The sequence below is a fragment of the Lycium barbarum genome, chromosome 1 (genome assembly GCF_019175385.1).
Source record: "Lycium barbarum isolate Lr01 chromosome 1, ASM1917538v2, whole genome shotgun sequence".
NCBI lineage: Eukaryota > Viridiplantae > Streptophyta > Magnoliopsida > Solanales > Solanaceae > Lycium > Lycium barbarum.
Genome location: NC_083337.1, coordinates 6,141,489 through 6,157,804, shown reverse-complemented (window position 1 = coordinate 6,157,804; position 16,316 = coordinate 6,141,489). Strand labels below are relative to the sequence as shown.

The following is a 16,316-nucleotide window of genomic DNA, read 5'->3' as shown; positions in this document are numbered from 1 at the left end:
CGGATTTCCTAAACACCAAACCAAACCAATTGCGTCGGGTTTTTAAATTTATACACCAAACCAAATTAATAAAATTCGGGTTTTCTCGGGTTATTTGGTTTTCTCGGGTTATTTGGGTTTTTTTTCCCGGAATAATCTTGATACAAAACATATAACTTTTATGTCAAATATTTCTTTAATCCTAGTAAGATACAACTATGTAATTAAGATGTTTCATAAGAAAATAACACAAAATGTGAGAAGAGTGATGACATTGTATTAAAATATTCAACAAAAGATAATAAAATCGGTTAAAATAAATATTGCTAATTAATAAGCCATAAAGAAAATGACCATAATCTAAAAATACTAAGTCATGCTAAAATAAGTACGGCTAATAAGTATTAATTACATGACAAGAAAAAAAAACTTAAGTTCTGTATTTTCACACTTTAAACCAATTATGCAAAACTAAAGAATAGATATCCAACATTATTGTCATTTCTATGGGTAAATTGAAATTCTTTTGTTAGTATTAGTGTTGAGTTGGTTTTGGTTTGGACTTTATATGAGTTACTAACATCCATAGGATATAAAACTTATTCACATTCAAAATCTTAAGTTCAAACTTGAATTATATGATAATAGATGAAAAACTATGAAAAAAATTAAGAAATATTTATAAATTACATTACAAATAAATATTTTTATGTATAAAATATTTTAAAAATTGAATACATGTAATGTCGGGTTGGTTTGGTTCGGTTTGACTTTTTTTAGTTAAAACCAAACCAAACCAATTATGGTGGGGTTTTTTTTTTCCAACACCAAACCAAGTCAAACCAAACCACTAGTCGTGTTTTTTTCTCGGTTTGAATCGGTTTATTGGTTTGGTGCGGTTTTTCGGTTTACTTTGTACACCCCTACCTAATACCTTCCCTTTAGACTAATTGAACCCTTACCTAGAATCTTTTGGTTTCGTAAACTTTAAAATAAAATCAACTTTAGATAATCACTTTAATTAACCTTAGGTGTCCTAATTCACCATAAGTAATTAGGTGGCGACTCCTCAACTTTAATTAACCCCAGAATTACCGGGATGTTGTAAACTATTTTGATTCCGGTTAAAATAAGGTATAACATTGACACCCAATTTTGACCTTCATTTCTTTCATTTTATTTTCGCGAGCTTCTAAGTTATCGATAAATCAAACACTTTATCGCCGCTACTATTTGCCCATATTTTTATGGGTTAAAAGACACTTGAAGCCCATATTTACCCAACAAAAAAAGAGTGACCAACTCACTAAAATCCGAATACAAGAAGGCGAACGTCTCTTATCCAATATTTTATGAAATTTTGAAATTTGAGTCGGTTCTTCTCCCTCTTATTTTTCTCTCTTTTTCGTTACACTTTCAGTGATTATTCTTCCATTGTTGCAATAAAATCAATTGAAAGCTTGAACAGAAAATCTATCTCGGCTACTCATTTGAAAGCTCCTCTTCCCTAATTTGCAAATTCATAACAAAAATTCACCCAACATCTTCTCCAGGTATGATCAAACTAAACTCCTTTTTCCTTAGTTTTCCCCCATTTTGTTAAGGTTCAGCGTTGCAGCTATGTATTTAGGGTTTTGAAAATAGATATAGAGCCCGTTTGGATGGGCTTATAAGTTGTTCAAACCAACTTATATGCCCTTTTTAGCTTATTTTAGTGTTTGGGTACAAACTTAAAGTGCTTAAAATAAGTCACAAAGTGCTTAAAGTCAGCCATTTATGAGAAGTTGGGATTCCTAACTTTTTTTTGGAGGGGCTTAAAAGCCATTTCCGTTGACCAATAAAATTACTTTTGTATCCCTTATATTTTATTCTAATTCCTACACTACCCTCTCACCTAAAGCCCTAAAAGTGACGATGTCTTCCTCTTTTCATCATCTTCTACAAACAACGCAGTCTCTCACCAAAGCCCTAAAAATACGATTTTTTCCTCTTTCGACTCTTCTACGTAATCGTCTTGCTTTCACTGCAGCTTTTCATTTGGGTAAGTTTTTCTCCATTATTCTCTTGCAAGTTTAGTCGAAATCTTTGTGAGTGATGGATCAAAAGGAATTAGTAATAGATTTTTACTCTATTTGGTGTGTATTTGTTAATATTCAGAGCAATAACTATTCAGAGCATTATTGCCCCCTGCCCACCCACCCAGTTCGAAGCTATAGAATTGATCAATATCCTTATTAAGTTCTTCAGATTTCAGTCGAATTTCGGGTTCTTATTTCTTTAGCTTTTTTTTTTCTTTTTCTTAATGATCTTCAATGTTATGAGGGAAAATCCATAAAATAGAAGTGAAGAAACCTATTTGATTTTAATAAAATTAATTATTAAGAGTTCAAAATATATAATACTAATAAATGATGCTTAAGGCTTCCTTATTTTTCTTATATATTACTTTTCGTGTAGTATTCGATTCTCCTTTAGATTTATGTGCTCTTATCTTTCGCTCTCGTGGTTGTAGTATTTGTTTGATTCCTATAAGTCGGGGGAAGAGTGGGATGGTTCACTTCGTGTTTGAGGTATTTGATCACTTCTTAACTTCATAAAAGAGCTCTTAAAGACCATTTAGTATGTTTATTGTATAGAACTCACTGGACGGTGATTGAAAACCGTGAGTCCGCGTTATTGAATTAGTTGTGGCTGTTGTTGTCATTTAAACTTATTTCTCTAACTCTTGTTGTATACCTTTGTCGGCCTTTCTACTATTATTGTTGTCATCTCATATTTACTCTGATATGTATGTGTTGTTCGACTATCATGGTCTAGCAAAAGCAACATGTTTCATAAGAAAGTATGAAATACTAGCTTTAACTTTATTCCTTCATTTAAAATTTTGTAAGATGGATTAGGTTGATATTACATGGATGATGAAAGAGATAGAGAAATGGGTTAAAACCTGTTAGAAGTCAAAGGGGAAGAACTGGAGTGGTAGGTTGATAGGTTAGTTGCTAATTTGAATTTGTAACTTTGCACGCAACGAATAAGGTCTTTTCATTTTTTTTTCAAACATATAAACAGATCATAATTTTTATTTTCCAGAAAGAAAAACCCAACATTGCTCCATTATTAACTCCACGTGATTCAAGTGCAGATGAAAATGCCTACCACTTAATCATCTTTAGTCAATAGATTAGGAACTTGGCCAGAGCAAATAAAGGCTTTGATTTTAAGTAAGAAGATGGGATGGTGAAAGATGATATGGTAGGTTGGGTTTGGTTAGTGAGGTTGCACGCCATACTTCTTTAAAATATTAATGTCATATCACGTGAGATTGGGCTTCACCTTGGTTACCGAAAATTTAATATAATATTTTTTTTATATCAATATATAATATAAATTCGATTGCTGCTGCTGGCTGCTGTAGCTGCTGGCTGGTGCTGGTGCTGCTGTTGGCTGGTTCCTTTATTGGCGTTTTGCATTCCTTGTGCACATACTCTAGCTTATCATTGTTTCTTGTATGACAAACTTCAATTTATGTTACACGTAAGATACATAAATGGAGTCTTCTTGCAGCCGCAATGGCATTTCCATGAGCAGTGGGAATTGAAGGTATCTAGCCTCTTAGAGTGAAGAGATACGATGTTTGAGGTTGAAAGCGACTTGGAATATGACTTAAAAATGACTTTTACTAGGCTTAAATATGACTTTTTCTTTTGGCGTTTGGCTTCATTTAATTAATTAATTGATGCTGCTTTTAGTCTATTCTATTACTATTGCTCTTTGTTGCCCAAATTTTTCACATATTGGCCGACTTGAAGTTGTACTTAGAAACACTTAAAATTTTGTTTCCACTTTTTCTCCACTCTCGGTACATTCAAATAATCAAATATTTTTTATGCTTCCACTCCTTCTTTATTATCTCTCTATTTTGGTATGTGTACAAAAAGCTGTGACTAGGGAATTGTGGCTGTGTGTTTAGTTATTGGGCTGCCAACATTATGATGTTGCAGAGTTCATGAACGTTTATTTCTCCTTTCTTCAGATTGTTTACATTCAATCATGCCGGAAACTAGTAAAGCACGAAGTAATGCTAAGTGGGATGATGATGCCAACATTAAATTTAGATTTGTGTGAAAATGAGATTAGACAAGGGCGTAGACCACACACTCATTTAAATAGAGATGGATGGAATAATGTTGTTGAAGAATTCAATAGAGCCACGAGAAGAAACTATGATAAAAAACAAATGAAAAATCATTGGGATAACATGAAAAAAGATTGGATTATTTTTAAGAAGTTGATGAGAAGGGAGACAGGTTTAGGATGGGATGCCACGAAAAATACAATTATGGCAGATGATGATTGGTGGGAGTGAAAAATTAAGGTACATCTCTCACATTTTTCTATATGCCTTTCCTTTTTCTTTCATTGCTAAATTTCTTGGTTAGTTTAAAGTAGTTTTGAATTTTTTGTTACAGGAGGATGATCGATACAATAAGTTCAGGAAAATAGATCTTTCACTTATATGGTATCGCTATGATGCGTTGTTTTATGATATTGTTGCTATTGGAGAAAGAGCACATGCAGCGAATCAAGAACAAATGTCTGGCATTGGAGTAGATCTTGATGAAGAAGGAACAAATAATATTGGTAGCTATGACAAAGAACACTTTATCAATCCTACTGATGAAGGGAATGATGAAAGTGATGATATACAGAATATGGATTCTATTATGTTTCCTAAGCCTTCACTTAAAAGACAAGGTTCAATTGATGATATTGGCACTAGCACTCAAGTAAAAAAAAATAAGGCAAAATCTGGTGCGACATCAATGAGAGAGGATATACACTCTCTAGCGGAGTTTGTGTCTAGTAAAAGCACTGCTACATCCCCTTCGGTAGATGATCCCGTCATAGATAAGTGTATGAATATGTTGGAAAATTTTCTGATATTCCTGCTGGGAGTGGAAAGTACAACTATGTTTGCAACATCTTTCTTAAGAAGGATGTACGTCAACTATTTCTTAAGATGGAAACTGATGAAGCTCGGAAATCTTGGTTGGAGTATAACTATCAGTTACACCTTGAGAAAATGGGTTGACTGCGTTGCTATAGTTAAATGTTTTTATTATTTAATGTTCGAACATTATGGTTGTGCGTGTAAACTTTACTTATTGCTTCTTGTTTAGACATTGCGGTTGTATCCCTAAATCTTATGGTTGTATGTGTAAACTTTATGTATTGTTAATGTTGTGTTGACGTTGTGGTTGTATCCTTAGACCTTATGGTTATTGTTGTTGTGTTGGCTTTAATGAATGTGGGAACTTTATGTATTGATGTGGTTGTTTTTCTTTGATGGAATAGTAATTTGAGATTTACAATGTGATTTTCCGAAGATAGATATGAGTGTATTGAAACAATGGAGTTTCTAAAAAATCTTGAAATTGGGTTCTTGGAAAAACTTTCATTCTTTACTAATGAGCCATTTCCATTTTCAGTTAAATGGAGAGTTGGGATATTAGCAATGTGGTATCTCCTCATTTAAGTGATTTATTAGATGACGAAGATCAAGAACTAGAAGAGATTCGGAGAGATCAAGATGAGAAGGAGCGGATGGCTTTATGTCATATAACAGGTAAATACATTTTGATGTATTGTGAAAAATACCTATGCAAAGAACCTTGTCGTACATCAATGTGCTCTGGAAATGAGTTTATTCAAGAGATATTACGAGGAAATGAGACTCGTTGTTATGAAAATTTCCGAATGAAGAAGGCGGTGTTCATTGATCTATCCAATGACCTAACTGATAAATATGGGTTTAAACCCACTCGTAGAATGTCTATACATGAAATGTTAGGCATATTCTTGATGACTTGTGCACATGGAGTTGGAAATCGAATGATACAAGATATCTTTCAACATTCTGGAGAGACAATTCATAGATACTTTCATAGTGTTTTAGAGGCCGTTTGTAAGCTTGCAAGAGATATCATTCAACCACATCCAAATTATAATAATGGTTGTGATACTCACAAGCCATGTAAACAAAGATATCTCCCTTTATTTAAAGTAAGTAACCCGTTTATGATAATTTGTTATTCTGCATTGTATCTTTACTACCCTTATATAAAAAGCTTTATGATAGTTTCTTGCCCCTTAGAATTCAACGAGAAAAAAAATGGATCCCAAGTTTCTTATTTTACATTCACTTCTTGTAGGATTGTATTGGAGCAATTGATGGCACACATGTTAAAGCTAGATTACCGCAAGGTCAAGAAATGCCATATATTGGACGTAAAGGTTATCCGACTCAGAATATTCTCGCCGTTGTTGATTTTAATATGTGTTTTACATTTGCATGGGTTGGTGGGAAGGAGCAGCTCACGATAGTCGTATATTTGCTGAGGCCCTTGGTAGAGAAGAGCTCAACTTTCCACATCGACGCGAAAATAAATATTATCTAGTTGATGCAGGATATTCACACATGAAAGGATACATGACTCCATACAAAGGAAATAATATAAGATATCACCTAGCTGAATTTCGCCGTGGTGCAACTCGACAATTGCGAGAGCCAAGAGGACGCATTGAGAAATTTAACTATTTACATTCTTCTTGTAGAAATGTAGTGGAGCGCACATTTGGCGTTTGGAAAGCAAGATGGTCTATTTTGAGAGACATGCCATACTATCACATTGACACACAAAGGGACATCGTACTTGATACTATGGCCATTCACAATTATATCAGAAGGAAATGCAATGTGGATGATGCAATCCAAACAGCCGAGAATGAGAGCTATATTCCATCGCTTGATCCTAATGATATCGGAACAACTTCAAGAGCTAAAAATGTAGATGTCGAAGATGTAGGAGAAAAATATGATGTCTATTGGATGGGGTTTCGTGATATGATTGCTAGTGATATTTCTAATGCTTGATGCTTGTATTATATGAATATTTTCCACTTCTTGTATTTATAGTGGAGTGCTTTCGGTTGTATTAGCACTTTTATTTTGTGTCAAATTCTCCATCTTTGAATTATGAATTGTATTACCCTTTTTTAAGTCATGTTGATCCTAACTTATTAAACAAATTGTGCTCTTTATAGCAGTCCTAGGCAAAAAATGTCCATTTGCTTCCGATTTTTTCATAAATGCCAATAATAGATCATCATTATTAGAATTAGAAGTTTTTGTTCTACTTGCGCGTTCATCTAGTGCTTCAGTTATGTAATTGTTCAAAATGTGGAGGCTCTTCTTTAGACTTTTTTCTGATCCAATGGACAAAAATCTCATAAAATTTCCCCATGAAGTTGGGGTAGAACAATCTTTTGAAAACTGATTTTAGAGTTGTATCCATTGCAAGTGCAATTGATTTATCATCATGAAGTTCTATGGTGAGAATATTCAAACTTTTCCCTAGAGCAAGTCCAAAAATGTTATCAGTGCCAAAACGTATCATTAAATCTTGCAAGTCTACTGAAATGTTCTGTTTTGAAGCCTTGTCTAAGATTGGTAATAAGTCATTCTTGATTGCTGGATTTAGCCAACGATATAGTGCATGACCCAGCTTCCATTTTGATAATTCAGGAACCACTATTTTCCTTTGCAAAATTCACTCTTCACCGTTAACATAGGATATATCTGTTGGAGGAAGAAGAATGGTTTAATTAATATTCTCATAATTAATACACAACTCTTTCTTGAAACAACAAATCAATATAAATACATTTCCAATAATGAAATAAATCAAGAAGATATTACTCCCTCCATTCCAAAATAAGTGTCTCTTTTAGCTCATGCACCCCCCTTAAGTAACATGTATTTATAAAAAATTAACTTAAATAAACATTTTATAGTGGAAGTGATTTTAAAATATAAATTACTTTTGATTTGAATCAACTTTAGAGTTTAAAAATCTTTTAAATCAACTTATTTATGGTGTTAACAGCTTTAAGGGTATTTCAGTCATTTTGACAGAAAATAAGTGCTTAACAACACTTATTTACCAAACACATCAACAACTTATTTTCAGCACTTATTTACCAAACACTCAACTGCTTATTTAAAAAAATAACTTTCAGCACTTAAAAGTTCTAAAAGCACTTTATACATAAAAGTCACTTTTTTAAGCCCATCCAAACGGGCTCATACTCAACATGGATGGTAAGAAAATAACAAACATGGACCGAGCTCCTACCGAGCTTTCTGATGGGTTTCTAGTTCTCTTTGATGAGAGCTTGCACTTGTCTATGCTGCTCCTGACCCAACGCATAATTTTCACACCCAATGTTAGTATATTGATCATTTAAAATTGAGGTAGTCCTGATTGTGTGCCAAAACTAGAGCTGGCTTCAGTCATCACATTATAAGCAGTGTTTTTTCCTCTATTATTTCCACCATATGCATCAGTTTGAATGTCATTAAGACCTTTTTTTTTTAACTTGAATTCTGGAGGATAACCTATAATCTTCCAACACATCACATAACAAATTGTAGTGTGATAAGGTGATAAGGTATGTACTTTGATGACGGTGATAAGGTATTTTCCTTAATAGAAACGGAGAAACGATGAAATAAGAGCTAGGAAGTTATATTGCATAACAAATACTGTTAATAAAAGAAACAGCAAAGTCGTAAATTGCCTTAAATTGTTGCTTTAATAGTCAATGAGTCAATAAACATAAAATCTGCTCTAGGACCGTTTCACTTTTGTACCTCTTTTTTGCGCACATCCAAAAATTAACCCTTTATTGAGAGTATGTCTACAAATCTTGTATCAACTGACCACTGGTACTGCCTTATTAGTGTCTCTCTTTCGTTGCAACAAAGGATGTTGTATTTCATAACAACATTGCTCCCTTATATGTTGAAATCATTAAAAAGGAATTAGAGAAAACAAAGAAAACGAAGGCTCATAGCATAAGTAAAGTCTGTAATAATGCTAGATGAAATAGGAATAAGAATATGGATTTGGTTGTGTGTAGGCTTTAGTTTGTAATAAAGATCATGCTTCAGTTGGTCAAAATGAAGAGGATCAGAAGGTATTTGATGACCATTATGAGGTGTTGGATATACTTTTGAATATATTTTTGTATTTTAAATGTTTTTAGTGTGTATGTGTTGTATGTATGCTGAATATGGGCTGTGTGCAAGTTGTATGCATGTTGTATATGGGTTGTGTGTGTCACGTCCCAAAATACCCGCTAGACGTGATTGGCACCCAGCAAACATCACCCGCCAGGCGAACCATATATCATACTCTTAATCATTTACAAAAGCACTAAAAGAAAATAAGTGCAGGTCCAACAACGTTATTAATGATAAAAAAAATGTGAAATAGTCGCCAACCAAACCCATAATCGATTTATGAAAAACAATCAACGCTTAAGATAAAAGAATCTCTAGCCCACATCCCACGCTAAGACCATGGAGCATCTAACAGAGTTACATGAGTTTGAGTGTCGAGCATGTAAACCCAAAATAAAAGAAATAACTAGAAATAAACTGGATAAAGCTGAAATGGCTGCCTCCACGAACAATGCGGTGGCTCACCTCAGCAACAGAATCCACTCACGAAGTCTTCAATTACCAGCCTCGTTCTCAACGACAGTATCTGCATGGACATGCAGGTAAGGAGTGAGTTATACATAAATATAACTCAGTAAGATCCTCGACCCGCCACTTCAAATACCCCTGGAACAAGTGTTAGAAAATACAAACACACAACAAGCACAAAAATATTATGCACATGATCATTATATAATAGCAACCAAGGTCCAAACCACTATTTATCAAATATATTGTATATCTCAACACAATTTACACTACGAACCGTCGTAAATGGCACTTAAAGAATTAGTCAACACTATGAATCCACGGCAACATACACAATGTGCCAAATATGTCAGGAAGCATACACAATGCTAAGGGAAGCATACACAATGCTCCAATATCATCAAGAAGCATACACAATGCTAAGGGAAGCATACACAATGCTAAGGGAAGCATACACAATGTTCCAATATCATCAAGAAGCATACACAATGCTAAGGGAAGCATACACAATGCCCCAATATAATCAAGAAGCATACACAATGCTAAGGGAAGCATACACAATGCCCCTATAATGGCTCACAGCTATATCACATCACAAAATAATTTATAAAGAGAGTTTTGGATTATTTGAAAATAAAGTATATGCGGTTGACCTTAAGGACCACTGATTCTGCCAAGCACATGCTCGCCCCAACACATGGACAAGGCAGACAAAACATATTTTTAAAACGGGTTTTGAAAAACAAGTACCCAAAGCTTAAAGTCTCACTTACCTCGCTAACGACAATTTCCTCAACCTTGCAACGTCTAGAACACCAACCAAACAGCCTCCAATGGCCTCAATCTATGCAAAAATATTGATTAATAATGTCAATTATGCTAGTCGGGGTCAAATCTCAATATTCCTAACTTCCAAAGTTAGAGCTAAATCCCGATATATCAATCTGCCCTCAATGTGTGATGCACTTATCACTGTATTAATATTTCATTCCCAACATGCTAAATCCCGATATATCAATTTGCCCTCAATGTGTAATGCACTTATCACTGTATTAATATTTCATTCCCAACATACTGGTTATAAGGTATTAAAAATAAGGAATAGGAAATTAGCACTGTATGTAGGTTTGAAGAGTGCTTTGCATATTTACATAATGATTTCTCCTGTGGCATTAACTTTTGATCTAACCAAAACATTCACCCATCATTACCTAATCATTATGTTTCCAAGTCATCGTCATAGCAATAATTATGTATTCTAATTGAGAAGTTGGTAGGAATTAAACTATATCAGTAGTAAAAGAATGGGTTTGCACCGTAGCTTTTTAGAAAGAAAAAAAAATCATTCTCTTTCTCTAATTTCACTAACCCACCAATCATTGTCACCTAATTTTATTTCCAATCCATCATCCTATCATTGAATAATGATTATGCCACCATTAATACCCTTCTTTGACCAACCAAACACAACACATGTAAATTAAAATATATGCTAAAGAGCTAATGTAGTGAAATACCTATACTATGAACCCTTGCTGTCCGTGGACTTCCACAATTTCTTTTTTTCCAGTAGTTTTGCTCTTTTTCCCCTTTCTTTTCTTTCTATAAAACTACAGCCCACAACTACCCTAATTTTCTACTCCTTAAACCACTAAAACGTGACCAGCAACCAGAATAAGAGAATGGGCTTGGCCCACTAAATTGTTTTTTTTTTCTCTTTAATTCTAATTACGAATTTATTTTCTTTTAAAATACTTTTAGCTAAAATTACCAACTAAACCCTTATTTAAAAATTGGGTTATTACAGTGTGCAAGTTGTATGCATGTTGTTGTTGTTGGATGATTCAAAATTGCTTAGTGCAGCTTTTTTATTAGAACCAAGATTTGTTTGAACAACTGCCCTTTGACTTTCATCACATACTATCATTGCAAATGCTTGATTCACCAAGGGTAGGGGATTTATTAGTAATATTTGACTCCTAACTTGAACATATGAGTCATTCTACCCCATGAGAAACTGATATAACTTTGTCTTTGCAGTAACTTCACACAATCTCTTGATTTTTCAAAGTCGCATTAAGGTTCAGGCACCAATTCTTCAAAATCTTCTCATAAATCTTTCATCCTAGAGTAGTAAGTTGCAATTGAGGCAGTACTTTGAGTGATGGTGGTTATTTTCTTGTGTAAACTGAAAGTTCTTGATTTATACAGTCGATTGAATGGCTAGGTATGTAGAACAATAGCGTTGTGAGTAGTGATGTGACTGAGCCCCCTTCTTTCATTATTGCAGAATTAGGGTTTGGTGAGGGTGAAATTTAAGCTATGTTTGGATTGTGGGGTCCGTGAATTTTGATGGATTTGGTATAATTACAACGGCCACAATACACAATGGTGACTCGGTTGTTCTCTTCGTTCAAGAGGATGAGGAATACTTGCACATTGTCTCCGGTTAAAGAGGGGCAGCTGTTGACATCCGATTTTGACCATCCTTTCTTTTAGTTTATTTTCGCGAGCTTCTAAGTTATCGATAAATCAAACACTTTATCGTCACTACTATTTGCCCATATGTTTATAGGTTAAAAAGACACTTGAAGCCCATATTTACCCAACAAAAAAAGAGTGACCTAACTCACCAAAATTGAAATACAAGAAAGTGATCGTCTCTTATCCAATATTTTATGAAATTTTGAAATTTGAGTCGGTTCTTCTCCCTCTTATTTTTCTCTCTTTTTCCTTACACTTTCAATGATTATTCTTCCATTGTTGCAATAAAATCAAATTGAAAGCTCAAAAAGAAAACGATCTCGGCTACTCATTTGAAAGCTCATCTTCCTTAATTTGCAAATTCATATCAAAATTCCATCCAACATCTTCTCCAGGTATGATCAAACTCCTTTATCCTTAATTCCCCCCCCCCCCCCCCCCATTTTATTAGGGTTCAGCATTGCAGCTATGTATTTAGGGTTTTGAAAATAGATATACTCAACATGGATGGGAAGAAAATAACAAATATGGATCGAGCCCTTACCGAGCTTTCGGGTGGGTTTCTAGTTCTCTTTGTTGAGAGCTTGCATTTTTCTATGCTGCTCCTGACCCAAAGCATCATTTTCACACCCAATGTTAGTATTTTGACCATATAGAATTTGAGGTTGTCCTGATTGTGTGCCAAAACTAGAGCTGGTTTCAGTCATCACATTATAAGCAGCATTTTTTCCTCCATTATTTCCATCATATGCATCAGTTTGAATGTCATTAGGACCTCTTTTTTTGAACTTGAATTCTGGAGGGTAACCTATAATCTTCCAACAATTTTTTTTAATGTCCTTTTATCTTGCACACATCACACGACAAATTGTAGTGTGATAAGGTGATAAGATATTTACTTTGATGATGGTGATAAGGTATTTACCTTAATAGAAACGGAGAAACGATTAAATAAGAGCTAGTAACTTGTGTTGCATAACTATTACTTTTAATAAAAGAAACAGCAAAGTCGTAAACTGCCTCAAATTGTTGCTTTAATAGTCAATGAGTCAATCAACATAAGACTTGCTCTCGGACCTTTTCATTTTTGTACCTCTTTTTTGCGCACAGCAAAAAATTGACCCTTTATTGAGAGTATGTCTACAAAACTTGTATTCACTGACCACTGGTACTGCCTTATTAGTGTCCCTCTTTCGTTGCAACTGACCACTGGTACTGCCTTATTAGTGTCCCTTTTTCGTTGCAACAAAGGATGTTGTATTTCATAACAACATTGCTCCCTTATATGTTGAAATCATTAAAAAGGAATTAGAGGAAACAAAGAAAATGAAGGCTTAAAACAGAAGTAAAGTCTATAATAATGCTAGATGAAATAGGAATAAGAATATAGATTTGGTTGTGTGTAGGTTTTAGTTTGTAATAAATCTCATGCTTTGGTTGGTCGCAGTGAAGAGGATGAGAAGGTATTTGATGACCATTATGAGGTGTTGGATATACTTTTGAATATGTTTTTGTTTTGTAAATGTTTTTAGTGTTTATGTGTTGTAAGTATGCTGAATATGGGCTGTGTGCAAGTTGTATGCATGTTGTATATGGGTTGTGTACAAGTTGTATGCGTGTTGGTGTTGTTGAATGACTCAAAATTGCTTATGCAGCTGCTTGAATAGAACCAAGATTTGTTTGAACAACTGTCCTTTGGCTTTCATCACATACTATCATTGCAAATCCTTGATTCACCAAGGGTAGGGGATTCATTAGTAAGATTTGACTCCTAACTTAAACATATGAGTCATTCTACCCCATGAGAAACTGATATAACTTTGTCTTTGCAGTAACTTCACACAATCTCTTGATTTTTCAAAGCTGCATTTAGGTCCAGGCACCAATTCATCAAAATCTTCTCATAAATCTTTCATCCTAGAGTAGTAAGTTGCAATTAAGGCAGTAATTTGAGTGATGATGGTTATTTTCTTGTGTAAACTGAAAGTTCTTGATTTATACAGTCGATTGAATGGCTAGGTATGCAGAACAGTAGCGTCGTGAGTAGTGATGTGACTGAGCCCCCTTCTTTCATTATTGTAGAATTAGGATTTGGTGACGGTTTTGCTGAGGTGAAATTTAAGCTACGTTTGGATTGTGGGGTTCGTGAATTTTGATGGATTTGGTATAATTACAGCGGCCACAATACACAATGGTGACTCGGTTATTCTCTTCGTTCAAGAGGATGAGGAATGCTTGCACATTGTCTCCGGTTAAAAAGGGGTAGTTGTTGACACTCGATTATGACCATCCTTTCTTTTATTTTATTTTCACGAGCTTCTAAGTTTTCGATAAATCAAACACTTTATCGTCACTACTATTTGCCCATATGTTTATAGGTTAAAAAGATACTTGAAACCCATATTTACCCAACAAAAAAAGAGTGCCCTAACTCACCAAAATTGAAATACAAGAAGGTGATCGTCTCTTATCCAATATTTTATGAAATTTTGAAATTTGAGTCGGTTCTTCTCCTTCTTATTTTTCTCTCTTTTTCCTTACACTTTCAGTGATTATTCTTCCATTGTTGCAATAAATTCGATTTGAAAGCTCGAACAGAAAATCGATCCCGGCTACTCATGTGGAAGATCCTCTTCCTTAATTTTCAAATTAATATCAAAATTGCAACCAACATCTTCTCCAGGCATGATCAAACTCCTTTTACCTTAGTTTCCCCCCCCCCCCCCCCCCCCCCCATTTTGTTAGGGTTCAGAGTTGCAGGTATGTATTTAGGGTTTTGAAAATAGATATACTCAACATGGATGGGAAGAAAATAACAAACATGGACCGAGCCCTTACCGAGCTTTCGGGTGGGTTTCTAGTTCTCATTGTTGAGAGCTTGCACTTGTCCATGCTGCTCCTGACCCAAAGCATCATTTTCACACCCAACGTTAGTATTTTGACCATATAGAAATTGAGGTTGTCCTGATTGTGTGCCAAAACTAGAGCTGGTTTCAGTCATCACATTATAAGTAGTGCTTTTTCCTCCATTATTTCCACCATATGCATCAGTTTGAATGTCATTAAGACCTCTTTTCTTGAACTTGAATTCAGGAGGGTAACCTACAATCTTCCAACGGTTTTCTTTTGAATGTCCTTTTATCTTGCACACATCACACACAAATTGTAGTGTGATAATGTGATAAGGTATTTACTTTGATGGCAGTGATAAGGTATTTACCTTAATAGAAACAGAGAAACGATGAAATAAGAGCTAGGAAGTGGTGTTGCATAACTAATACTTTTAATAAAAGAAACAGCAAAGTCGTAAACTGCCTTAAATTGTTGCTTTAATAGTCAATGAGTCAATAAACATAAAATCTGCTCGAGGACCTTTTCATTTTTGTACCTCTTTTGTGCGCACAACCAAAAATTGACCCTTTATTGAGAGTATGTCTAAAAATCTTGTATCAACTGACCACTGGTACTACCTTATTAGTGTCTCTCTTTCGTTGCAACAAAGGATGTTGTATTTCATAACAACATTACTCCCTTATATGTTGAAATCATTAAAAAAGAATTAGAGGAAACAAAGAAAACGAAGGCTTAAAACAGAAGTAAAGTCTGTAATAACGCTAGATGAAAGAGGAATAAGAATATGGATTTGGTTGTGTGTAGGCTTTAGTTTGTAATAAAGCTCATGCTTCGGTTGGTCAAAATGAAGAGGATCAGAAGGTATTTGATGACCATTATGAGGTGTTGGATATATTTTTGAATATATTTTTGTATTTTAAATGTTTTTAGTGTGTATGTGTTGTATGTATGCTGAATATGGGCTGTGTGCAAGTTGTATGCATGTTGTATATAGGTTGTGTGCAAGTTGTATGCATGTTGTTGTTGTTAGAGAATTCAAAATTGCTTACTGCAGCTGCTTGATTAGAACCAAGATTTGTTTGAACAACTTCCATTTGGCTTTCATCACCTACTATCATTGCAAAATGCTTGATTCACCAAGGGTAGGGGATTCACTAGTAAGATTTGACTCTTAACTTGAGCATATGAGTCATTCAACCCTATGAAAAACTGATATAACTTTTGTCTTTGCAGAAGCTTCACATAATCTCTTGATTTTTCAAAGTCGCATTTAGGTACAGGCATCAATTCTTCAAATTCTTCCAATAAATCTTAAATCCTAGAGTAGTAAGTTGTAATTGAGGCAGTACCTTGAGTGATGGTGGTTATTTCCTTGTGTAAACTGAAAGTTCTTGATCCATACAGTCGATTGAATGGCTAGTTATGCAGAACAATAGTGTTGTGAGTA

At 34.4% G+C, this 16,316-nt stretch overlaps 1 protein-coding gene and 1 pseudogene across 1 annotated transcript; both read left to right on the top strand.

Annotated features, from left to right (window-relative positions):
* Window positions 1–3,573: 3,573 nt before the first annotated feature.
* On the top strand, window positions 3,574–5,071 carry LOC132608943 (L10-interacting MYB domain-containing protein-like; annotated as a pseudogene).
* A 401-nt stretch (window positions 5,072–5,472) lies between these two features.
* Window positions 5,473–6,913, top strand: LOC132608936 (uncharacterized). Its single transcript, XM_060322742.1, has 3 exons — window positions 5,473–6,042; window positions 6,192–6,273; window positions 6,348–6,913. The coding sequence occupies exons 1-3, from the start codon at window positions 5,473–5,475 to the stop codon at window positions 6,911–6,913; spliced, it is 1,218 nt and encodes a 405-aa protein (XP_060178725.1).
* The last annotated feature ends 9,403 nt before the right edge of the window (window positions 6,914–16,316 follow it).

Coding starts and splice junctions, on each gene's coding strand:
- LOC132608936 (XM_060322742.1), top strand. CDS start 5,473: ATGGAGAGTTGGGATATTAGCAATGTGGTATCTCCTCATTTAAGTGAT. Junction 6,043..6,191: donor GATATCTCCCTTTATTTAAA/GTAAGTAACCCG, acceptor CACTTCTTGTAG/GATTGTATTGGAGCAATTGA. Junction 6,274..6,347: donor GCCATATATTGGACGTAAAG/GTTATCCGACTC, acceptor GTTGGTGGGAAG/GAGCAGCTCACGATAGTCGT.